The sequence below is a fragment of the Delphinapterus leucas genome, chromosome 2 (genome assembly GCF_059928025.1).
Source record: "Delphinapterus leucas isolate spDelLeu-1000000601 "Yukka" chromosome 2, BTC_Dleu_Yukka2, whole genome shotgun sequence".
Lineage (NCBI taxonomy): Eukaryota > Metazoa > Chordata > Mammalia > Artiodactyla > Monodontidae > Delphinapterus > Delphinapterus leucas.
In genome coordinates, this window is record NC_143130.1 from 26,794,634 (window position 1) to 26,820,508 (window position 25,875).

General features: G+C 43.9%; 1 protein-coding gene across 1 annotated transcript in view; it reads left to right on the top strand.

Moving 5' to 3' along the window:
* KLF6 (KLF transcription factor 6) overlaps positions 1-18,108 on the top strand; it is a 30,184-nt gene extending 12,076 nt beyond the window's left edge. Inside the window, exon 3 of the mRNA XM_089906592.1 lies at positions 864-18,108. Coding sequence (XP_089762718.1) covers positions 864-907 — 44 coding nt within the window. The 3' untranslated portion in view covers positions 908-18,108. The remainder of the gene's footprint in view (positions 1-863) is intronic.
* Positions 18,109-25,875: the final 7,767 nt, after the last annotated feature.

Consider the following 25,875-nt stretch of genomic DNA (forward strand, 5'->3'; position numbering starts at 1 on the left):
TGATGACAAGCACGGGCTTTATCAATTAACTCACTGTAAAAGCAGGCGGCATTGCCTGGGTGTCATTTTTCCGTTTGCGTGGCTGAGGAGATGGGAGAGTGGTGGCACCGTGGGGTAGGTAAAAGGGCAGTAAATGGTGTGTGCCCTGTCTTCCCTTTCAACAGGAATTCGAAAAAATCTTCACTGTCACCCCCGTGTTCACTCACATAATTTGCCATCTTCCTTAAAATAGGTCATTTACTCACAAGCTCAAAAGCTGTGCTGACTCACCAAGAGACATATGTCTGTGTGTGTGTGTGTGTGTGTGTGTGTGTGGTATGTGTGTTTGTGTTTGAACTGTAAAAATTTAACTCTTCATGGTAAAATTGCCTTTGGGCAACATTCGGACATATAAATCATTTAGTTAAAGTAAATTAAAGAGAACATCAATGCTCACTACGGACTGAAAATTTTGAACCATAACGATGCGATTTTGAATATCTATCTGTCGTCAAGCCGCACCAGAAGATGGGGAGGAGACGGCAGGAGCTGAGACCACCAAGAGTCCAGCACTGGTGAGGTTGCCCCCAGCAGTAGCCCTGAGACCTGAATGAGGCCCAGTAAGACCAAGAACGGGAGCCTTTGCTGAGTGAACAGCAGCACGTGAGGATGCCCCAGGGGACACGCCACCTACCTCCTGGGTTTCTCCAGTCAGTGATGCAGCATTCACACTTTGCATGTATCAGGAGGAGGGAACCAGGAGAACAGGTTCAGTCCCATTTTGGCCAGAAATGTCTGTGGGGTTTGAGAGAGGAAGACTCAGCAGCAGCTCCTTGTTCATCCTTAATCAATCGTGACCCACCCACTGTGCTTCCTGCTCTTAGGTAACAAGGAACATTGCCTTTTAAGGATGCTTGTATTTGAGTGACCAGCCGGAGTGGCACCTGGAAGTCAGGAAACTGGACAAGAACATGGAAAAGTCGTCCAAGGGCTGGAGCCCTTTCTTTACATCGTGACTTTCCTTGGAAATTTTTAACAGTAGCCCAATCTAGGAGTTTCGTTTTGTTTTTTAATTTAATTTTTTTATAGTTGCTTTACAATGTTGTGTTAGTTTCTGCTGTACAGCAGAGTGAATCAGTATATGTATACATGTATCCACCCTTTTTTAGATTTCCTTCCCATTTAGGACACCACAGATCACTGAGTAGACTTCTCTGTGCTATACAGTAGGTTCTCATCTATTTTATATTAATACATAGTAACGTATATATATTTTTAAGGGAATTCTACAAATTATATTTGCAAAGACTGGGCATTTACCCTATCATGTTCTGAGGAAGCAACAGTGAACCTTCTCACATGTAACTCTCAAGCAGAAGAATAGCTAACTCCTGGCTTTGAGATGGTTACTTAAAACACTTTCAGCTTTGTTTTTCTCATCTCCAAAATGTGAATAATGAGAATCTTTTAAGACTGTTTTAAGATTAGAGGTAAGGTATACAGGGATCGATAGTAGGTCATTATCATCGTCCTGCGGTAGATATTTATTTCTCAATCAGAAAAATAATTTTTGTCTTCCCATTGAATTTATTTAAAAATAGAATTTAAAACATAGCATTAGGAAAAGTCAGTCATGTTTAGTTCCCACAACATAATTTTCCAGTAAATTCAGTGAAGGACAAGCTTAGGCTTTATGCTGCATTTTTATGATCAAGAAAGCAGTTTCCTCTCGAAATTCTTGCTTTTCTGCTGCAATCTTACAGGAAGGAAGTTCTGCAAATCTTTGAGGGAAACACTTTCCTGTCGAAAGCTGTGAACGCTCTGACCAGTGGCAGAATTGAATTGACCAACAGGTTCAATGAGTTGAATTCACAGTGTTTTTGACAAATGACAAAGCACCCAGAGGTCCCAATTGTTACTGCATTTTCAGGAATGGCTGTAAATCCTGAGATGGGTCCAATTCTTCTGAATCAGGAGGATTGTGCCCAGCTGGCCATTGAACCACTGTCTCCTCATGGCCATCTGGAATGAGTGCATTATTTAACTAGTTACTTTCTTTCTGATTAAATGGATTCTGTGCCTAGAATACCTCATCCATGAGGGAGCATCAGCTTAGATGCTGGACGCCACTTGAATTTGGCATATGTTCTATCCAGTTAAAATTCCTATGCTTACCTTCAGATATACTTGTTGGTTTATATTCTTTATTTTGTCTTGTTTGTGTTTGTTTGCTAGATTTTTCTATTTTCACCACCCATTTTCTTTCTTACGTGCATAATTCCCATCAACATGCACTCCAAGCATCCACTGTCCTTAGTGGAAATAAAATACAGTATATTTGCAGAGGTTTTGTGTTATTTTGGTGTCACTGTTGTTATCTGTATGTAAAATAGTCTCACTGGACATTTTCTTTGACAAATAAGCACTGAGTCGATCAGATGCAAGCCGCCACTCTAGGTGACAAAGCCGACTGCCAGCACGTGGGGACAACCCTTATTTGCTCCTCAGATGCCCTATGATGAGCAGGGCATTAGCATTTCATTTTGCAGGGAGTCAGCCGAGCCAGAAATAAAGCCAACCCATCTCTTTCCACTCTCGTAATAGGTTTTGTTTAGCTACCTGTTAACGTCTCCAGTTAGATGCTACGGAGGTCACAGGTGCTCCTGTGTAAAGTGTGGGGCGAACCACGTCTGCATCCATCACCTGGTCAGGCCATCACCTTCTCAGCCCACCCATGCCTCAGCTCCACGGGAGCCAGTGATGGAGCATCGGAGGCAAAGCCCATACTTCATTCATTCATTCATTCATTCACTGACTCACTCAACAGCTGGGAAGTGTCAACGAGGTGCCCGGCACCCTGCTGCGAGCTCCACCTTCCAGAGCAGAAGACCAAGTCTTGACCCTTCTCTTCAAACTATAGCTTATATACTGACCCTACCACCAACCTCCCAGGCCACATCAGCCGCAGAGGGTCCCCTTCCCTTAGCTCCTGTCCTTTGCTTCCTGTTTGCCTCCTTTGATACTCAGTGGGAGGTGTCTTTGTGTCTCTCATTTGTGATGCTCAGCTAGAGAGCTGTGCCTTTCAAAGCAAAGCTGGCTGTGTGTGTATCAAGCACTTGCTGGTTTTGACGATGACAATGAACTGTGTGTATGTTCTGTGTACCCACGGCCCTTCGTCATCACCATCACAGCCCCCTGACTTAGGATCCATTAGATCCACTAACAAGTCGCCAGGGCCCCCATCTGGCCACACAGCTGAGCCTCGCTGTCTGGAATCACACCTCACGCTGCCCTGACTTCTGCACTAGTGCTGGAGCCACCACCAAACAGCCAGGGTGCACCTGAACAGGACACAAACACATTTGTTTCCATTTCTTCTTTGGCTGAACCATAGGGAAAGAATGTCTGGCACATCCTTCCCAAGGGGTAAAGCGTTTCAGAAATAGACGAAAGTGCCCTTCACCCCACGGTCTTCTCTGCTCTCTGGATCCGTCACCTGCCACTGCTCTGGGCTTCTTTATACCTCTCTCTCTCTCCCTCTCTCTTCCCCTCTCTCCTCCCCTGTGTAGGAGTCCCTTTAGGCCAAGACTGTGTGTCCACAATTTTACACGTCTGAGTGCCCAGCCCCTTGTGCAGGTATTCTAGAAATGCTTCTTCAATGAATGAATGAAAGGATGGCCCTGCCACTTATTCCACCTGTTGCCAACGGCACAGAGACCTTAATTCTGAGGATAATCTATGAATAAAATCCAACCACCCACTTGATCCACAGTATTAGACTAATAAATCTATCCCTTGGTGGCAAGAAAGGCTGAGCATCCATTGTGTTCCGTCCATCTCTTCTCCCCCTTTCACCTTGGTTGGAAAAGTTATTGAAGAAGAGGAAGTGGTCGAAGATCAGAGGAAAACAATTGGGGAAATCCGTACACCTGTCAGCTCGGCTCTGCATGACAACACCAGCAAGCTCTGTCTCCTTTGGGGAAGCACCTACACAAGTGCTCGTTCTTTCAACCTTTTTTCTTTAATTTAATATAAACGCATTGAATGCACCAGAAAGAGCGGCGTGCCTCTGAATGGAGCTACTCAGTGAAATGAAAGCAAAACTGTATTAAAGCTGGTTTCTGGACTTGTCAATACAATTTAAATAATCAAGTGTTATTACTTCTAAACTAAATACAAAGCCTTTTAATTGTGGATATGAGTCTTTGGCACAGGAGGAATGAATGGGTATTCCCAGGTGACTAGTTAAAATGTCTGCAAACCTGAAACCTCCTTTCTCACAACCTGTTTCCACATCCTGACATTGGATGTCGGTTTTGCTGTTTTCAGTTGGAGTGGCCGTCTTTTCCTTCAGGGTCAAATGGGTGATTAAGCTGTCACTGCTCATCATGTGTTCATTGTAATCAAGCATTACAACTGCACGTGGTCTTTTTCCAGTTAAAAGTAACATGATTCGGTGAGCGTTTGAGATGAAAAAATTTAGTTTGAATCCCTCCCACACGCATCTGTGTAACCAGGGCGAGTTTCAGAAGCTGAGTCTGCTCTTACCTAAGCAAGGGGACCTCCTCATAGGGCAGCTGAAAGTATTGAATAGAAGACCCATGCGAACATTCCTGATACAGTTCCTGGTACCAGGAGACCCATAGGAAATGAGATCTCATCCACTTTTCTCTTAGAGGCAGATTGTTTTTGTCTCAAATCCCTTGGATAGAAACTTCTCTTGTATGACATCATTCCTTTTAGCAACTTTTTTCCATTCAATTGATTTTTGTAACACGTCCCAGGGAAATATCCTTTCAGGACATCTCAGCAACAAATAAAATGCTCCAGAGCCTGAAGGCTGGTCCCCTTCTGGGGTCCTCCTCTGGCTCTGTCGTTTTGGCCAAGATGCTCCACTTCTCTGAGACAGAGATGCCTGTCTCCCCGCATCCCTGAGGCTGATGTGCAGACATCAGGAGTGAACACACAGGAAAACACCCCAGCTGGAGGGCTGGGCTCAAATACTACGATGCTGCTATTTTTTTACCTCCTTCTGCTTTGGTTTTCTCATCTGTAACATTGGGGATGATAATAAATGGCCAACGTGCTGAGGTGTCGTTTCGATTAGAAATAACACACGGAAGGAGCTTAGCCTGGGGCCTGGTGCCAAGGTGGGTGATGCACATCGCAGTTCACTCAGATTCGGATGATTGCTGTAATTTCTTCTTTGTAACACAGGAAAAAATAACTGTAAAATACTCTCCTGAAATTCACAGATATAGAAACACATTGAGTCCAAAACAGCACATACAGATACTGCTATTTTTCTCAGTATGACACAAGCAGTTAAGACTGTTTGTCGAATATGCCTGCACTTTGCCAACCCTGCTCCAGCAAGTGACCCTAAAAAATGACAGACAGAAATTAGGATTGCAGCCATCTGCTTCCTGCCACACAAGGAGAAGCTGCTGTAGTTTCCTCTCCTGGATATGCATGTCATGAAGATAATATTCATCTTTGTTTAATGATCAGTCACAGTTTTTATTATGGGCCCACTCCTGAGAGTTCTTTTTTATAAAGAGGACAGGCATTGCTGGCAGATGGAAGCTTACCTGAGACAGTGGTGTTGCTAAGCATCAGTTGAACTGACCGGTGGCCGCCTTGTTATGAAATGGTTAGATCGCCCTCATTTACATAACCCCGGGAGTATAGCATGCACTGTCTACACTTGATATTGTCATCCTGAAGGCTCATGTTTGCTGTGGTTCAAGGTTAGAGAAAATGTTGGGTGCAAAATGACCTCAGGACAGGAGGGCAACAGAGCAGCAGCCAGACTCCTTTACTCACTACCCACAGCAAGTAACAACATCAACAGCCACAAAACTAACAGTAATAATTTCCACGGGCACAGACCACAAACAAGGCTTGCACCTACAAAATGAACAGGCGGGTCACTACTTTGGCGAAATTTCCCTTTTGAGTCCTCAACATCCTTTCTGAGTCCCCACCCAATGCAGTTGTCCACGGCCGAAGCCAATCTCTCTGTCCCTTTTCTACAACCGCAGTAAAGTGAGTGAGAGACCAAGTGCAACACCCTTGGGGACAAGTCTCTGTACAGGCCTTAGATTAGAAGATGGACATGCTTTAGAATCCAGCAGACCTGGAGTCAAAGGCCAGTTCTGGAAGTTTCTAACCATGAGACCTTAAACTCCGGGGCATCCGCCTTCTGAAATGGGGGGCATTTCCCTCTTGGGTCCCCGGAGCACAGGATGCAGAGCCTGGAGGGGAGGAGTTTACTGTTGGCAAGTGCTCAACATGCAGCTGACATGCCTCAGATTCCAGTTCAATCCTATAATATCTTATAGATACAGAGCTGAGGCTCTTCACATGTCGTATCTAACTCCCACAGAACATAGCCTCGGCCTGGACCAATTTCAGTGCTGCAGCTTTCTTTTCTCTGCCTGTTATTCCCCATGGGTTGAGTCCTGAGTCCAAATTACAAATGCTGTTAAATCTCAGGTAGTAAGACCATAATGTCAAGACTGTTAGAACCCAGGCCTTCTGGCTCCCAATTCTGTTTACTTCCTGCTGAATCACGGTCATGACAGCTTCTGTGACCTTGGAAAACACGGGCAGGCTGCGTACAGGGGTTGGAGAATAGGTCGCAACAGAACCAACCCTCACCCCGTGCAGTCTGGGCTTGCTTGAACTCTATGCTTGCTCTTTAGATGGCACTTCTCTTATGGACTGACTGTTGTGATCCCCCCAAATCCATATGCATATTGAACGTTGTCTCATTTTACTCTCCCCCAAACCTGTAAGGGCAGGAATTACTGTCCCTGTTTTAGAATGGTGGTCCCTAAGGCTGCAGCACGCCAGTGTCCCTGACTACAGACCATCATCCAGATTTTTATTTGGCTAAACAGCTCATGACACCTTGGCACTGCAGAATATTTGAGGTGTTAGTCAGGCTCATGGGGAGCAGCTCTCTGGGAAGGATCATGGAGGAAGGCTGCAGTGACTCAGGTCTCCTGGGCTGGCACCCCCAGATGGCCCGTGAGTCAGGAGAGGAGCACCTGGGGTGGGGCAGTCGAGCAAGACTCTGCACTTTTCTTGCCCATTCATACCTGTTCTGGGAAAATCTGACAGGCCCTGGGAAGGTAGACTGATGACACATTTCACCAGAGCTTAATCTCCTGGGCCTGTGTCCAAAAGGCACCACACCCTTAACCTTTTAGCAAAAGGAAGGACCTAGGTGAGATTCCCTGAAGAAATGCGAGGCGTGTCCTCATAAAACTGGTTTGTTGGGTGGTGACTTATGCCCTGGGAGGTGGCGTGGGGCAGTAGAATGAGGGGGGTTGAGAACTGAGTTCAAGTCCGTCCACGTCTGAGCTGTGCGGCCGTGCATGAGTCACTCAACTTCTCTGAGCCTTCGGTGCACCATCTGTGAAAAAAGGACAATACCTTTCTCGCAAAACTCTGTGGGAATCATATGAAATAGGCATTCAGCAAATATTAATTCTTTTTCCTTTCAAATGTAGGGAATTTAACTTTTCTAGGGGCAAAGAAAGGAATGGTCCAGGAAAAGACTGTTTAGGAGGCTGGTGAGTAGACAGGGTAAGCTTGCTGGAAATAACTAAGCAGAACCCCAGCAACGGTCATGGGCCGAGAGGTCATGGGTTCAACTCAGTGCGTTCGAATCAGGTGGGGGAGCGCACTGTAGACTCAGAAGAGCCAGAGGGACGTACTAACCTTACCGATCGATGATTATTGCCAGGAATAATTTATTTCCAGGATAACTTGTTTTTTGGGTAATTTTATATTAGTTTACATAGTATTTACAAATGTTATTTTATCCCCATATTTAATCCAAGGAAGAAACTATTTTTATCCTTATTTTCTAAATAGTTTGTGTCCTGCCTAAGAATTCTCAGGCTTACATCCATCTGACCACCACATGTGCTTCTGCTACGGCGAGAATGACCCTTAGGACAAGCTTGGAGGGATGCACTTGCCCTCAGGTACCTCCCATTAAAACAATAAAATCTACAGACTGAAAAAAAATAAAATCTTAGGTGTTGCCTAAGGGCTCTCAGGTCCAATAAGTAATGAATGCTTATTAAAATATATTGACGTGGTGTGTTCATAACATAAGAGCCTGGGTTTGCAAGTTGCTTCTCATTTGAAGTCTATTTGCGGTGTTCTTATGCAGAGAAAACAAATAATTTTAACTCAACTGTGGCTTCCAATGAACAGATGGGCGGGATGGGGTCCTGTGTGAGTTGTAGGTATAAACTCTTCAAAGATTTCCCAAGAACTATGCTGGAGGACAGTGTCATCAGGAATCCAAGTTTCATTATTTGCACTCAAGAGAATTCTTAAGGCTGCTGCAGTTTCCCTTTTTCCAAAGTGCAGAAAAACATACACATTTGGTCTTCTAATGCTTTGCAGAATGGGTATGGATCAAAAGGTAGATGCTCAAAGAACTGCAAAAGGTTGTTTGCATGTATGTCCAGTTTGCTAACTCTGCAGATTCAGCAAGTCAAAAGCAAGAACCCAAAGGATGAAAGGCTTGCACTGCTGGGGCTGGGATCTTCCACAGATTACCTTGGCTTACAGTCTTTTTTGCAGCTCATTTATTCTTCAATTTTTAATAAATTTGTCCAACTTCTTTTTTGCCTAACACTCCTTTCCACAGAGTCAGTGATGGCTTTATCTCCATACGCTTTTTTTTAAAGCCTCAAATGTTTGGCTGAGAAATGAAACAACAAGTTAGGGTTCGAGATGCTTCTCTGCTTTCTCAAGGAAGCCAGGAAAGCAGATCCAGCCAAGCACAGTTAGGCCAGGTAGGAGGAAGAGTCCTCAGAGGGGGATCTCTGGTGGAGAAATACCTCCCTAGTGCATGCCGTATGTGCAGATCAGGGAAATCAGGTGCTTTTACTATTTTACTACTTTTGGAGCCAAATCTAAATCAAGAGACAGAAGTCAAGATGACTCAAGAGGTCTTGGAAACAAAGACAAGTCTCTTATAGAATTGCATGTTTTTATACAGCCTGTGTGGAGAGAAAGTTGTGATTAAGGATCTGTAATTTTTATTTGCAGACTTTCAGTTCTGCTCTCACTTGGTTGAAACCATTGGTTCCGTCTTTCATTTCCTGTATCAGGCGTATCTCTGAGCACATCTTCTCTGCACTTCTACATTGTCCGACGGGCACTCAGATGACCAGGGCTGTGCCCGTGTTTGCTGCCTGGATGGATGGAGGACCCCGTTCACTTCAAGGTGCTCTTCCCAATGTAGATGTGAGCGATCTGACGCTGGGACGCCTGGGAAAAGTGCCCGGGCTCATTCCCACAGCCTCGCACATAACCAAGGACTTGATACCAAATGCAGAAGTTGCAAATGCGAGAAGATGCCATTTCAACTGCACGTGGAACTATGGTTTTGAACCAAAGCGAAAATCAGAAGATTCAGGGGAACTTGAAAGTTATCCAAGGCCTTTTGCTCAGAGATTAAAAATTCATCTTCTCTTCATCTTAAATATTATGCAGATTCTGACTCCTAAATGTGCACCAAAAAGAAAAAGAAAAAGAAAGAAAAGAAACGAAGGAAAAAAGAAATAAGCATACTTTTTGTGCACTTTGAAAAAGAAGGGACCAATCACTACCAGTCTTCAGTATTCCCTTAATGCTAAAAATTGAGCTCAAATTCCTTGGCTAAGCATAAAACTGTTTAGCAAGAAGAGTGCTGTGACCTCAGAGGTGGAGAGATGGGGACCTGGGAGGTGTCCCCCGACTGTGCTGGTTACAGTCTTACAGTCCTTGTCATGATTAACCGCGTCCCCTTGCCTTCAACACATCCCAAGTTTCAAGAACACTTATCACTCAGGGGCATTCTGAGACTTACATAGAACATATTTGAAAAAGAAAACAAAAAGGCCCTTTTATTGTTTTAAGAGAGCCTGAGGTTTGCATCCCGAATCCATCTCAAGGCCACACAGTGCGTCCTGGATCTGATCCTGGGGAAAGGAAAGAGGGCTGGTGCGTGGTGCCCCAGCACCCAGAGGACCCCAGAGCAACCCAACTCTTCCTTGGATGGGCGGGAATGAGACTCACAGAACGCCACAGCCCTGGGGGCGGAGCTGGGGCGCAGGGGCAGGGGGCAGAAAGGACAACTGGTTGGCACAGACAATCTCCTCTCCTCTTGCCTCCAAGTCATTAAAGCTCCATCAGGAGGAATCAGCTCGGGGGCATCACAATGATAAAGGTCTTCATCACTGATTGTTTTCCTCAAACCACAAACCTCTCTCTTTTACAGCTTTCTCTTTTGTCCTTCACTGTCCTTGGTCCTTCCTCCTTTTCCTCTCAGGAGTTTGCTAATGATTCTTTCACGTGGAGCCTGAAAATCTCACAAGAAAGAGACCCTTAGAGTCTTTCCTAGGACAGAGGCTGAATAACTTAGACCACTCTTAGAAATACTCCTTTGCCCTGTGGTTGTAGGGTCATTGGAGAAGCCCTTAGGGCACAATCTACTCTTCCAAGCTTGAGACCTAAAAGCTATCTTCTGTACCCCTTCCCACCTTCTAGCAGCATGCACTTTGAAGTCCAATGACCTGAGCTGGTATCTCAGCACTGTCACTCATGCGTGGGCCTGGATAACTTATTTAACGGTAGATACTTCTCTTTCTTCAACTGTGAAATGGAGTCATAATTGCACCCATCTCCCAGTGTTGTTCTAATATATAAGACTTGGAATGATGTAGGGTCCATAGTGAACACTCAGGAAGCACTAGCTATTCCTACTGGCTCTTTCTTCAGCTCCTGCCATGGCCGTACACCTCTGCCAGGTGCAAGGTGAACAGAATGGAAATTATGAGCTGGTCTTGCTTCCTGGGATCAAGTGAATGAGCTGCAAGACGCAAACATGGAATCATTAAGCAAAGCCACATCACATGCACGGCATCATATTAGTAAATGTCAGTATGAACGAACAAGCCGAGAAAAGGAACCCATTTAATGTGTGAATGAGGGTATCATGGGAGAGGTCGGTGGCGTTTGCTCCTTGAAGATATTTCGGTGGGTAGAGGAGCAGGGAGACAGTTTTCCTGTGGCTTGTACTTGAGGGGTTGTCCAGATATATCTAAGGCCAAGAGAAAGAGTTTTAGCTAGAGAAGAAAGTTCACTGGGGCAGAGTGGGGCAGACAAGTTTGGGTAAAATAACATGAGAACTGACTTACAGAGAGGTCTGTGGGCCCCTCGTTGGAGATTTTGAGCTACTTCCTTCATCTACAGGATGATTTCTGATGACCCCTTGAGGTCTCTGCAGTCAATGACATCTTAGCTCTGTCCTGGTGGAAACGATGGTGGCAAAGGGATGGGGGGTGGTCCTTGATGTTTTTGAGAAGGAGAGCGACGCGACAAAATAGGTGCTTTAGAAATATTCATCTATCTGTGGTGCAAGAGATAAGTATAGGGATGGAGAGAAAATCCACACTTATTTCCCTCAGTAAATACATACAAGTCCCCCTGACGCAGGTGTCATTATGCACATAAGGAGAACACGTTGCAGAGAAGTAAAGGAACTGACCTGAGGCCACCCTGCCTGTGAAGGACCCACATTTCTGTGGTTTCCAGAGTCCAGAAGCAGGCCGTGTATGAAGGAAGAGGCTGGGACCTGGGTTTGGACAGAACACACGGGGCTCTTCCCTGGGACCACTCAAGTACCTCCACCTACCCTTAAATAAGATCCTACCTATGAGCCCTGCCTTAAAACACACAGGGAATTTTGTCTTTGCCTTAGTCTGTTTGGACTGCCATAACAGAATACCATAGACTGGGGGCCTTAAACAACAGACATTGACTTACCACAGTTCTCGAGGCTGGGAATCCAAGATCAAGGTGCCAGCTGAGTCAACGTCTGACGAGAACGCTCTTCCTGGTTCATAGACGGCATTTTCTCACTATCCTCACCTGGAGGAAGGGTCGAGGGGGCTCTCTGGGGTCTCTTTATAAGGACACTGATCCCATCATGGGGGCTCCACTCTCATGACCTCATCACCTCCCAAAGGCCCCACCCCTTAACACCATCACATTGGGGGTTAGGATTCAACATAGGAATTTGGGTTGGGGGGGACACAAGCCTTCAGCGTATAGTACTCTTCCTACTGTCACCCCAACACGGACATGTAGATTGGCCTCCACGTGTAGGGTCGGTTTGCTGTGGGCATCCTTCTCCATGTCCCCCTATGGAGCCAGGAGAGCACAGGTACCGAGAGAGTAGCCCAGGCAACGCCCACAGGGCTGCGAGGCGGCAAAGGCTGGCGGTGCTGGGGCAGCTGAAGAAGAGTGACCCTGGGGAGATGTTTAACTCCCTGGAGAAGTCAATGGGCAGGATGAGACTGGTGCTGATGCGACACCTGTGTTGGGTGATCTGGCACTGCAAATCCACCGAGCGCCTCCACAGTAAGAGCCAGCGCGGGAGAGGATGGAGCCTCCCGCTGATGTCACTGCTGCTGTTCCTGTGCCCGAAAAAAGCGGTGTTCTCTGCTCTTCATCTCCTCCCACCTACTTGTCGGATCTTCTACATGATTCCCTTTGCTTAGATAATAATTGGAATCATGAAAACAGACAAGTTCAGTGAAGGCAGTGCTGAGCAACCCTGAAGCAACCCCTAAGGTTTCCCATCTTCAAGTTCGTGGGTTTAAAAAGCCAGCTCCTCTTGGTAGTTCCTGAGTGTGCTTGGCTGTGGGAAGCTGCTCTGCACGGGTGGAGAAAGTGCCGGGGAGGATGGGGACCAGCCTAGCTCGTCCCACCCAGAGGCCTGAGCCAGGTGCCCACTGGCATAGGCACCTTCTCCCACCTCTGGAACTGTCCCAAGAGTTTAATTACCTTCAAATAAGTTGTGTGTGACCCCTGCTGGATACGTTTTTTAGTAAATATGTGTTGTTAGTCACTGCGAGATGTTAGAGAATTCTGTGCTCATTTTTAGGGGAAATTTCTCTCATATGAAAAATTTAAAACACTTGTTCTCTCAATCTGGGACTTCAACCTCATAAAAAAAAAATACAAAAACAAAGAAGGATGCGTCCCCATTCTGTATGGAAGGAACAGGACTTTCCCTGACTGACCCCTGACTGAGGGCGGCTGTCAGTTTTAGGTCCCTTTCAGTAAAATGATGTCCATCGGTAAGGAAACAGGCTGAGCCAGTGGGCAGCACTTAGAACAGACGCTGCTGCCTTTTCCGTTTGTGCATCTTTCTTGTCTAATTTGATTTTTATTCTTTGTTAGGGGATTTCTGCTCTGCTGTTCCATGGGACCCCCCTTCCACTATAGAAGTGAAAAACCTTGTATATGGTGTATGAAAACTCAAGGTCATAATTTTCCTTCATTTTCTACTTTTGCAGAATTGCCTCCTCTCCCAAAGGCAGCATTTAAGAACAAATTTCCAGGAGTCTGAGGGGCTTTTGCTACCCAGAGAAATGTGGGTGTCTGGGAGCTGCAGACCCTCTCACTCTAGATGCCCCAGGAGTTGTTGACAGTAGCCTCAGGGGATGACCCTGGGACTGCAGGACAGATCGGCACAAGCATCCATCTGTATGTCTGTCTAAAGAGCAAAACTTAGAGGTGAGCCAGGCAAACAGACCTGGAAGGACTCTAATGCAGAGATTCCCAGGCTCTTCAGAAGCTTTGAAGCTCACCTTTAATTGTTTGATTTGTGATTTCAGCTCAGTCAGGAAACAGAGGGGGACCTTCGTGCGAGACTGGGTCACTTCTGTTAAATTAGTGACATCTCCACACAGCTGCTCTTTTGGGAGCATCCCCAGCATCCCCAGGGAGTTGTCTGGGGTCCTGGGGAACATAAAACTCTCCCCCAAGTACTTCCACACAGTGATTACAGAGAAGCGAGCCCACTGCCTCTCCATGCATCAGTCGCTGACACCTCTTCAGTGAGAATTCAGACAGTTACGGCTGCCAGCTGCGCCACTGAATCACAGGCAGCCAGGTATCCGAGTTCACACGACGTTTGCTGGGCAAGTCTCAGTGGAGTCAGGTTCCACTCCAGACAGAGGGTGTCAGGAAGGTGAGTGGCTCCAATCGCTTCACGCCTTCCTTTTCGTTTGCAGGCATGACGATGCCTCCTGATCACAGCCAGTGACTCAACTGGCCAGGGCCATTAGTTAGGTTCTTGGAACATTCTTGCATAAACCACAGCCAAGAAAGCTCCAAAAGGCCATTTAAAAATTTTAAACTCTGCTAGGAGAAGTGGTGAGAGATGAGACTTGTCACAGAAGTAAGTTCCTTTTCCTTGGAAGCGCTCAAGAAGTGACTTGCCTCACGGTGAACGTGGGTTTAGTGGTTATTCTGCTAGCTCATGAGCTGTCCTCCCTAGAGATCTCAGAGTCTGTTACAACGGAGGTGGGTCCTTCCACAAGGTGAGAAGCTGATTTTCATAACCTCTCCTGCTCTTCCAGTTGTAATTCTCCCAACAGATATCACCTTTGCTCCCTTTACAGTTTGTGACAATGACTAGAGAAAACAAGAGTTCTTATTGAGAATTGTATTTTATATATTTATTTTAATCAACCCCAAAGATCCCATGTTAATACATGATTTTTCTGAACGCCAAGTTTAGGTTCATTTCCACATAATGACTCAGGTGCAATGCTAAAAACTGCAAAATAAGAGCAAATATTTATTCAGGGTTTATTATGCACAAAACACCAAGATAAGCATTTTACATTATTTAATACTCTTGGAAACACTGCAGTAGACATTATATTTTTTAATTTTCAACTTGCATACAATTTTTAAATATTACTTACCATTTACCATTATTATAAAATATTGGCTATGTTCCCCCATGTTGTACAATACCTCGAGCCCATGAAGCAGACATTATTTTTATCACACTGTTACCGATGAGGAAACTGAGGCTCAGAGGGCTGTCTGAGGTCATGTGGGGCCAGGCACATTGACCCCTTACTGTCATCAGTTTAGCTTTCTAACCTAGCATTGCCTTTCTTTTTCATATGCATACATATGTATATATATTTATAAACTTATTCATAAATATATATACATATATAATTACTAATATACTTGTCATATACATACAAATTATATATAATTTACATATAAATTTAAAATCCATTTCCTTCCAAATAGTTTAGACTGTGTTTCCACCCTATTAACATTTCAGCCCAGATATTTTCTATGGCAGGGGCCGCCCTATGCCCTGTAGGAGGATCAGCCACATCCCTAACACCCAACCCACTAGATGCCAGTAGCACCCCACCCCCAGCTGTGACCATCAAGATGTGTCCAGACACTACCCAATGGCCCCTGGTAGGGGCAGTGAGAGGAAGGGCCCAAACCATCCCCAGTTGAGAACCACTGGTTTAAATGCTCTAAGACAACTTAATTCTTGAGATCCTATTTCTTAATCTGAAACATAGAATGTGTTAATGGCAAATATTCCAACAGTCGCTGGTTAGACAGGAGGAAATCAGACTGCCTTCTCCTGTCGTCACTCCCCGTCACCATTCGGACTGAGTAAACTTCTCAGCAGGTTTTGCTCCTCTTTCCTGAGACTGTGTAAGAGAGTCTTCAACTTTCTGTTAGGCTCAGCGCTTAGACCTCTTCCGCATATTTCTCAGGACTCTGCTCATCAAAGGTCTGGTCTTACACAAGATCTGATAATATTGTATGACCTTTGTTTTAAGCCTTCAAACTTCTCGCTGATGAGATGTTTTTCTTCTCTTTGGAAAAAAAAAAAATCAGAGCATTATTATTGGTTTGCCAATCATTCCTGGGCTGTACCAGCAGGCTTCTTCCTACAGAATATCTGGAAGAAAATCCTCACAAGAAATTGACTTTGAAATAATGTGGTTTTCTCAAGTCCTCAACATGGTTTTTATCATACAGACCACCTGTATAAATAGGTCATGAGGCCTACTGAATAAATGAAGGAAGTATAGTATAAAAGTACATGCTGGCACCTTTGAAAACGACCCTTGGGAATTCCCTGTGGTCCAGTGGTTAGGACTCGGTGCTTTCACTGCGGAATTCTGGCTTCAATTCTGGTTCGGGGAACTAAGATTCTGCAAGCCCAGTGGTGCAGCCAAAAAAAAAAAAAAAGACCTTTGCCATTGTCTCTGGTGTAGATGCCCCTGTATCAGATCTCTGGACAGCAGGCATCCACCCAGAGTAGGTACTGACCTGACAACCTTGGCCCAGTGGGAAGCAGAGCCCCTCCTGTCTTTTCTAAGGCCTGGGGGTTGAGCAGGAATTTCTCCAACCACCTATTCCCCTTTTGCTACAATTTCTCCTTCACTTCTAGTGGTTCTTTCCATATGATGTAGATTTATAGCACAGGAATTTCTCTCCTGGATCCTGCCTTACATCTACAACTTTTGCCTCTTTCCAATTGAGTGTATGTCTGAGTCTACACTGACATATCTTTGAGAAAGTTGGCTGACTCAAATTTCTGAGCCCTAAACTCAGCCTGAGTGCTCTGTTGTTCTTGTCTTTGGTTTGTTGGGAGGGGGCTATTTAGAATGAGGCTCTACTCATATTAAGGGTAAAAAGATGAGATCGAATTAAGGTGGCTCATTGGTCTAGGGGTATGATTCTCTCTTTGGGTGCGAGATCGAATTAAAGGGGATACAAGATGTATTTCTAAAAGATTTACACATTTCTAAGATTTCTAAACTCTTTTAAATAAGGACTAACCTGAAATAAATACTCTGTGTTATTTTTAAGTGAGGTGAGGAAAAGTTTCTATCATCAGATACATATTTTCTTACAAAGGAAAATATTTCTTCTTATGGAAAAGACTATGAATAAATTTAAAGGGAAAAATATATATATTCTAAAATAGCTCCTAATATTCTCTTAACATTCTGTACCAAACTTATTTTTTTTTTATTTATTGTTTTAGAAGTATTTGGGGGTAGGAGTTTATTAATTAATTTATTTATCTTTGCTGTGTTGGGTCTTCGTTTCTGTGCGAGGGCTTTCTCTAGTTGTGGCAAGCGGGGGACACTCTTCATCGCAGTGCGCGGGCCTCTCACTATCGCGGCCTCTCTTGTTGCGGAGCACAGGCTCCAGATGCGCAGGCTCAGTAGTTGTGGCTCTCAGGCTTAGTTGCTCGCGGCATGTGGGATCCTCCCAGACCAGGGCTCGAATCTGTGTCCCCTGCATTAGCAGGCAGACTCTCAACCACTGCGCCACCAGGGAAGCCCTCAAACTTATTATTGATTGATAAAAAGCAAGGAATAATGCCACTGGAATACACTGCAGTGGAAAAACTTGCACTTGTACAAGAGAATCAATACTACACATGACATCTTTCTCTACAATGATAATTGATTATTGTAATATCTTTTCAAGCTACACCACTCAAAACTCTTTTAAATCTTACACAACTCACCGTGCGTATTTTCCTTAGTCACCTACATGATGTTTGCACAGTAAATTATGATATTCGTGCCTTAGAACAGACATCATAAAGCATTTAGCACCTCACTTAGATTAAACATCAGACTCTTTCAGGGTTTTCTTATAAAATCGAACAATAGGGCATCATATTCTTTGCTCCCATACAATGTGATAATGCAAGTGTAATGTGTTTCCCCGGTTTTTCTCCATTTAAATGAAAATAAACTGAAATGCTTGGAATCCATGAATTTCCCATCTGGAAGCTCTGCAGCCTGGCTGTCATGACTGATCCCAGAGGGTGAAAGAAACCTGACTCCAGGAATTGGACTTCAACTGGTAGAGCAAAACAGGGCATGCCAGCCCATGTCCCTCCCCCTGGACAGGGGTCCTCCTGCAGCATGGGGCTCACAGACTCACGTCTGAGCTCTGGGGAGGTGGTCCCCGTGTGTGTGTGTGTGTGTGTGTGTGTGTGTGTGTGTGTGTGTGTGTTGGGGCGGGGCAGGGGGAGGCATGTGTTTCCTTTATCAGAAACCATTTCCTGTATTCAAATGTGCTTTCTATATTTATCTGCAGTCTCAACTGCAGTTTGAGGCAGGGAAATAACAGACGCACAGGACGCATTCTATCCCATGTTTAGGATGAAGATTGAGTCTAGCTGGGTCAGTCAAGCACCCACATTCGGTCTCTGTCTCTCTTTCTCCCACCCCCACCCCCTTTCAATATCTTGCCCAAAGCATTAAACATTCACTGTATGTTTAGGCTAAACACTCCATTCTATTTAGCTGAAATTTTTAAATATATTAATAGGAATGCGAGTGAAGCAATCCACCTGAAAATGGAAAACTTCCCCTTTAATCTCTCCATCCCACAAAAGACGGATGGATAGACGGATGGATAGACAGATGGAATGGATAGAGAAGCATAATAAAGTAAGTAGAAAGTAGCCAGAAGGAAGCCAAAGAATAGCAAAAGTAACACCAAAAATTGGCTTGAATTTCCCTTTCCTGGTATTTTAACTAATCATAGGGAGGTCTCCACATAACATACGTTAATCAAATATTCCTTAAAGATCTGAGCCCACCCACACAAAGCAATGTTAGTTCCTTTAAATAAATATGAGCTCGCAGAAGTGCTTGGACACAGAGTTGTTTTTGGTCCTTGGACAAGGGCCAAATAACCTATGATTTGCACTGGGGAGAAAGAAAATCCAGCCTTTTTGTTTCCTTCAGCATTAATTCGATCTGTCGGAATTGAGAAGCCCTGAATTTGAAGACTGGCTGTGGCTGAGCTGGGCCCCCTTCCTAGGGGGCCTGACCCTATCGAGGTGCTGCCAGCTGGGCTGAGGGTCAGCTGACAGCCCTAAGTGGGCCATTTGCTTCAATCGTTTCTCTGATGTCACTAAACTGCTGTTAAAGAGGTGATGTAATACAATTTTGGATTCAGTCTTAAGCCCAAAGGATGTGTCTGGTGGGATGTCATTTTATTTCTATCCTTAAAATACCTTTACAAATTTAATTGATGGGAAATCAACAGTCACATCCATCTTTTGAAAATCAAATCTAGGGTGGCTGGATTTGATTTTCTTGTGTATTTCCTGGTGGTTCAGGTTTTACTCCTCACTATTCTCAGCCCTGTTCCCTGACCCTGTCAGGGAAAGCTCAGGAACAACTATTTTTAGACCCAGGCAAGCCCCAGGGCGTCAGACGGTAAATCATTAGCTGTGACTTTAAAAATAGTCCTCGAGCCACTTTGGGAACATTTATTTCTCCATAGCATATGGACTTGGATACGCTATGGAGAAATCCCCATAAATAGAATGAAACCAGCCACCAAGGCTGCCCACAGCTGATGTCTCTGGGTTGAGTCGAAGCTGTAGAACTGCCCTGTGGGTCACAGAGGTGTTTCGCAGTGTTTAGGAAACAAACGCTCTGGTTAGGAAGGGCCAAGCGCTCTCCCAGTTTCCTTATTCAGCACCGAACACACAACAGAGGGCAGCCAGCATGCAGAGTCTGGATTCTATGTTGGACTCTTTGCTTCATATTTTCTTCCATAAGGTCAAGGTCAGATGAGGACAGGACATTACCTCTTAGAACCCGCCTGAACGTTCTAAATCTACAAAAGCAAGGTCTTCTGTAAAACTTCTACCACCAGTTGTTCTCTTACGGTTCATAAAATCACCGAATGTCAAATTAGTATCTTTCCAGACTCCTTATTTTACTGAGAGGAAACTGAGGCCTGGAAAAGGGAAGTGACTTTTAGGAAAGCTGTGGCAAAATCATGATGACATCAGAGGGGTTCAGACTCCCAGATGAATCCGTTTTGACAATAAAACATTCTGCCTGAAGCAGGCAGGAGGCTGTTTTCTGTGTAGTTGAGCACAGCACAGGAATATTCACCTAGCATAGCATCACTTCCCTAGATGTTATTGGGGGAGGAAAGGAGATGAGATAGTGAGGGAAAGCTTGAAAATTCAAATTCCCTGTGATCACATGGTATAATTCCACACGTCATGAATCTCATCTTTAACTGCTCAGGTGGGTGGGGAGTTATTGCAAATGGCATTTTATTCATCAATGCCAGCTAGTCTGCTTTCCAGAAGACTTGTCTTTCTGCTGATCTAAGGGACATTTCAAAAATGGAAGGGGAGAAAAAAAGAATTAAAGAATAATAAGAAGAAGCTTTTGTTTTGGTACACTTTTTTTTTTTTTTTTTTTTAGTAGAGGAAATTATTTCATACCAGATTTTAAAAGGAAGGCGTTTTAGAAGTGACAGAGGCAAATATCCACCTCCACTGTTTATTCAGCTTTGGCCAAGTTAGAGGTCAATTTCCAGTTGTTGACAGGGAAAGTCTAGTGAGCAAAATACCTTTATCATTAAATATTATCTTGCAAAAATATTTACCAGGGTGTAAGTGTAGAACATTGTGATAGTAATGGGACACACATTTTGAAACCGTAATCCAGTCCCACAAAACAATACCCAGAAAAAGGCTTTGTTTTCATCTCTCCCGGGTGTGCATGCTGCTTGTAGTTGTTTGCAGATGTGTTATGAATGCCTGTTTTCATGGATTTCAATGGCTGTTGGTCAAATAGGTTACTTTTTTATTACTTCCCCAGATTGAATGTAAAAGAGCTTTGAGTTTATATAATAAAAGTAAGTGGCACTCCTGAAAATCAAACTTTATTAAAATCATATTCCTATTTGGTGAACATTCTTACTTTCCTCCATTTTTGCTCAGTCATCCTTCTATGGTTTTTCATAGTGTAATAACAACGTCAACAAAGACAGGGGTGCCTTGTAATGCTCCATTGTCTGAGACCCTGGGGAGTTATTCAAGACCCTTCCTAGTGGGGATGACAGTGGAAAAAAGATGTGTGCAGCCAGGAGGAGGGGAATTCAGGGGAAATAAATTAACCCTTTTCTCCTCTGGGAATTCTAGAACCTGGCTATTTGGGCGTCCCACATGCACACAAACCAAGCGTTGTACCCAAGGGTGTGGGATGCATCATCCTGCCTAGTTTTGCAGCCTTATCCTCTTCTCAGTCCTCCATGCCCAGATTCCTGCCACGACTCTTGGCTGGGTCCTGGGAGGGCACTCTCCACAGTCCCTTTCACACAGCTCACCCAAGCCAGCCTGAGCTTCCAGAATGTTGTTTTCACCTTCCCTCCTCCAGCCTGAGAAACAAAGAGCTCCCTTTGCCAGATTCATCAGGCTTCACGGATATTGAAGGCATCCCAAGTCCTGACCGCTATTCTCACACTTGCATCCTTCTTGGTGGGGAAGCTGATCCGCAAGCCTCCCACCTTGGTTGTGTGGACTCTGGCATCCATGTCTTTGCCTCAGCACGAAAGGGTTCCATCCAGCCACTTGCACCCCTGGACTCTCAGTGAGCATGACTGCATTTCCCCACCTGTGTAGACATGTGCTGTATGCACCCCAAGGGCTTCACTTTAGGGTTCTTGGACCAGTGGTGAGAGAGTCAGCCTTGGATTTTTACTGGAAATGTCAACAGGATTTCATAGAATCATCAGAAGTCCCTTCCTAAATAGAAAATGAGCATCTACTCTCAAATAAAAATGTTTCTATTTATTTTAAGTCGAGCTCAGTGAAGACTGAGAGAGTCTAAATGAGCAGCATCATATGGTCGGCAACCCTGCCTCCTGGACTGAGAAGTGTGGCCTCTTGCACCCTTCTGTACATGAAGGGTACATGTGTTAGCCGGAAGCTGCCAACAGTGTTACCGCCTGGCAGACATGGTGGTCCCCTAGGCTCTGCTGTGTAGTCAGTGTTTATTACGTGGATAGATGATACAGTGAGATATAGTAGTTTTAAAAAATCCATCAATCCAAATTTTGTAGTTGTTATTGAATTTTAAAACCTCTTCACTTTTTAAGGTGGAGAAACTCAGGCTCAGGTGGTTCAATGGCCTTCCTAAATGTCTTGGCACAGAACTAGAAGAACCCAGAGCTGTCCCCACCCCAGACCCCAATGCCTTTGCATTGCGTAAATTATACATGTGTAACAATTTTTGACTAGTTTCAAAATACATATTCACTATAAATATTAGACAGTGGAAAAAAATAAAGGGACAAACAGAAAACAACTCATCATCCAGCATTAACTGTATTTATAGATCCTAGAGAAGTCTCACTCTCTTTTCTTTCTCCTTTCTTCATGGTTTTATAACAGAATATTATTTTACTTACTGTTTCAAACCCGACTCTTTTTCATCAAATATTACAGCTGTCTTTTCCAGTCAATTGATATGGCTCTACATATCTACTTTAAGATTGACATGTTATGCTACTGAATGGATATTGTGAAATTGTGATTTATGATAAGAAATATATATTTGGTCTTCTCCCCTGTTTCTGGAGTAGAGCTCCTAATACCCTTGGAATTTCCTAAGTGATAAGAGTGATAAAGGTGTCTTCTGTTATGCTAATGAGAAGACTTTTGGCATGCCCCTAGGTTACCTAAGGCTGGAGGCTGGTTGCCAGGGGAGCCAACCATGTGATTAGACGATTAGAACTTTCAGTCCCACCACCCTGACCTCCAGGGAGGGGAGAGTGGCTGGTGTTGAATCAATAACTAATGGCCAATGACTTAATCAATCTTGCTTTTGTAATGAATCCTCCATGAAACCCCAAGAGGAGGGGGTATGGAGTGCTTCTGGGATGGTGAACACATGGAGATTTGGGGAGAGTTGTGCACCTGGTGAGCATGGAAGCTCTGAGCCCTTTCCCACATCTTGCCTTCCATCTGCCTGTTTCTGAGTTATATCCTTCTATAATAAACAAGCAATCAAGTAAGTAAAATGTTTCTCTGAGTTCTGTGAGCCATGCTAGCAAATTCATCAAATCCAAGGAGGGGATTGTGGAAACCAGGGATTTATAGCCAGTAGATCAGAAGCACAGGAGATGACCTGCACTTTTGATTGGCATCTGAAGGGGGAGGGCAGTCTTGCGGTACTGAGACTCAACCTGTGGAATCTCCAGGTAGATAGTGTCAGAATTGAGTTGAATTGTAGGACTTCTAGCTAGTGACAGAGAACTGCTTATTGGTGGTGGTGGTGGTGGTGGTGGTGGTGGTGGTGTGTGTGTGTGTGTGTGTGTGTGTGTGTGTGTGTGTGTGTCGGGGGGGAGGGGTGGAACCCGCCCACCCCCAAACACACCTCGGGATTGTGACCAAATAGATGTAATGTCATTTATTTTATCATCTCCCTGTTGATGGGCATTTAGAGTGTTTCCAATTGCCATCATCTTTTTTTTTTTTTTTGCGGTACGCGGGCCTCTCACTGTTGTGGCCTCTGCCGTTGCGGAGCACAGGCTCCGGACATGCAGGCTCAGCGGCCATGGCTCACAGGCCCAGCTGCTCTGCGGCATGTGGGATCCTCCCAGACCGGGGCACGAGCCCGTGTCCCCTGCATCGGCAGGCGGACTCTCAACCACTGCACCACCAGGGGAGAACTGCCATCATCTTTTTAAGGTAAATATTTTCTGCCTCAATTTTATACTGGTGTTTCTCTTAATGTGGATGAGTTCCTGAGACTTTTTAAATGGTGTTTTCCTGTTGAAAGCAGTAGTGACATTGTAATATTTCATAGGCTAGTATTTTAAGCGAGAGACTTCTTTTGGAAGGGGTGCAGCACATTTTTATGAGTTTGGAATTAAGGTCTTGCTTTATGCTGATATTCATGAACTCTTTCCTATGTTAGGTGCCTGTCTTTTTGCCCACTGTTCCTGGTCTCTTTTGTGATGACTGACAAAAGGAACGGTGCTTCTGAGAGATGGGAGGATGGATGCTCCCCTCTCTGGCTCTCCCCTATCACCTGTTCCAGAATGCAAGGAGAGTAAAAAATATATGTACAGTGACAAAACTGTCATGAGGAATAAAAAATTCTGGAACTAATTTAACTTTTCTTTGAAGCCTGAGAATTTTGCAGCTCATGGAATCCTAATTAACTGAGAATATTGGTTCTAATGAGTGACAATAGAAGAAAGGGTGGTGACTTCAAGTGTAGGGAGAGAGTGATGGGGTGCAGCCAGCTCTCAGGCAGGTAAATAATGAATGCATGTATGTTTCTGCCCAGGAAGGTGAAGGGAACCTGGAGTAAATGAAAGAACACAAACCCTGATTGGCTGGTAATATTCTGATGGATTATAAAGTCTGGTAGTGATTGTAAGATTTTTATGAGTAAAACAATATTTTTACATCATACTCTAGTGAAGAGCTTTGTTCAAAGCCTGGAATTGTTTCACTACGATAAAGGGTGGCAGGATAACAGAATTGTCAAACTTTCAGCCCTGGAGGTCAAGGACAAAGCCTTATTCATCACAAATCAGCAACACCTAGCACAGAGCTGGTGAGCCCAATCAATGTCTCCTAATGTTCCTTGAATGTGATAATTGTCCTTTCTCCCTATTCATACAACTGCTTTATGGCTCTTCTTAGCTCATAGTTAATTCAATCAGCGTTATCGATAAAGATATTGTGTGAGGTACTGTCATTGTTTCAACCTTCTTGCTCCTCCTGATATTGACAGTAGAATTTCAAAATGTCAAATAGTCATTTACATTAGTCTCGAATTTAATTGAGAAAAATATAAAGATTCAGAAAATGATAGGAAATAGGAAAAGGTAAAATATATAGACAACTAATTCAGGAAAAATAAATTTAAAAAAAAGAACAGGAATTTCAGCCTAAGAAAATAGAAATTATAAAAGAAACAAAGGAAGAATATTTTTCAAACCTAAAGAACATGAGCCTTTAGACCAAAAGGTCCCCCAAAATACTCAAAAACTCAAATAAAGAAGAGCCACATCTAGACATGTGCTTGTGATTTCTACATAACCAAAATTAAAAGACATTACTAAAAAGTTCAAGACTTGAAAAAAAATCACTGAAAAAAAATTACATCAGCAGTACCGAATGAAAAATGCAATAAAGCAAAGCTGTCAATTTATTGGCCCCAAATTATTTTGTAATACTATTTGTTAGAGGTAGCTACTGTCTTTTCTTATGTGCCTGCATTAAGGAAGATATTTATTCGTTTGTCATTTATTCTTCTAAATTGTTAACCAATACATTTAGATACACTATTGCTATTCAACCCATTTCAAATATTTTGAGCTACCAGAAGAGAAATTCTAAGCAAATGATCATGTTAGTTTTCTCCTAAAACTTCACATCAACAGATGTTGGTCTGGGTAAACAGAACACACGCTCCGGGATGTTTTTTTCCCTCTGCCAAATTTCCATTTGTCTGTTGACATATATAACCAATTACAGTCTTCTTTAAAGCTTTACAGATTTTCTGGTTTCTTTTCTGCAAGTTAAACTATTTTCACTCTCTCATTCATGCATTTATTCCACAAACATTTATTGACGGTGTATCACAGATCATGCATTGTAACAGGCATAAACCAAATAAACTGCATTTTTTGTCCTCACAGAGTTTATAATCTAGTGGGAGGAGGTAGTTTGTAGACAGATAGCTAAGGAAATAGGTAATTAAAATCCAAGTTGATAACTGCTGTGATCTAGTCTGAAGAGTGGGCTGAAAAGCACATAGGTTTGTTATTTCAAACTGGAAACAGGCAGCAGAGAAAGCTTCCTGGAGGTGTGGACATTGTAGCATAGTGCTGAATTTTAAAAAGGAGGTATCTTGTTGAAAAGAGGCTAAGAAATTGAAAGGCTTTTCCACACAAAGGAAGCATCCTATTCAAAGTGTGGATGCTGGAGGGAGGGCTTATAGAGTATGAGGGCCATCAGAGATGGGGAAAGGGAAGAGAGCGAACAGGATTAGATTGCTAATACTTCGACTCTCACGTGAAGTAATTTGGACCTTATCTTGAAGATCATGGGAGCATGCTCTAAAGGGGGGAGGGCAGGTGTAATCCAATGGATGGTTTCTCAGGAAGGTACTCTGGTGACTATCTAACACAGGGGCAAAATTGAAGGCAAGAATGTCAGTTAGA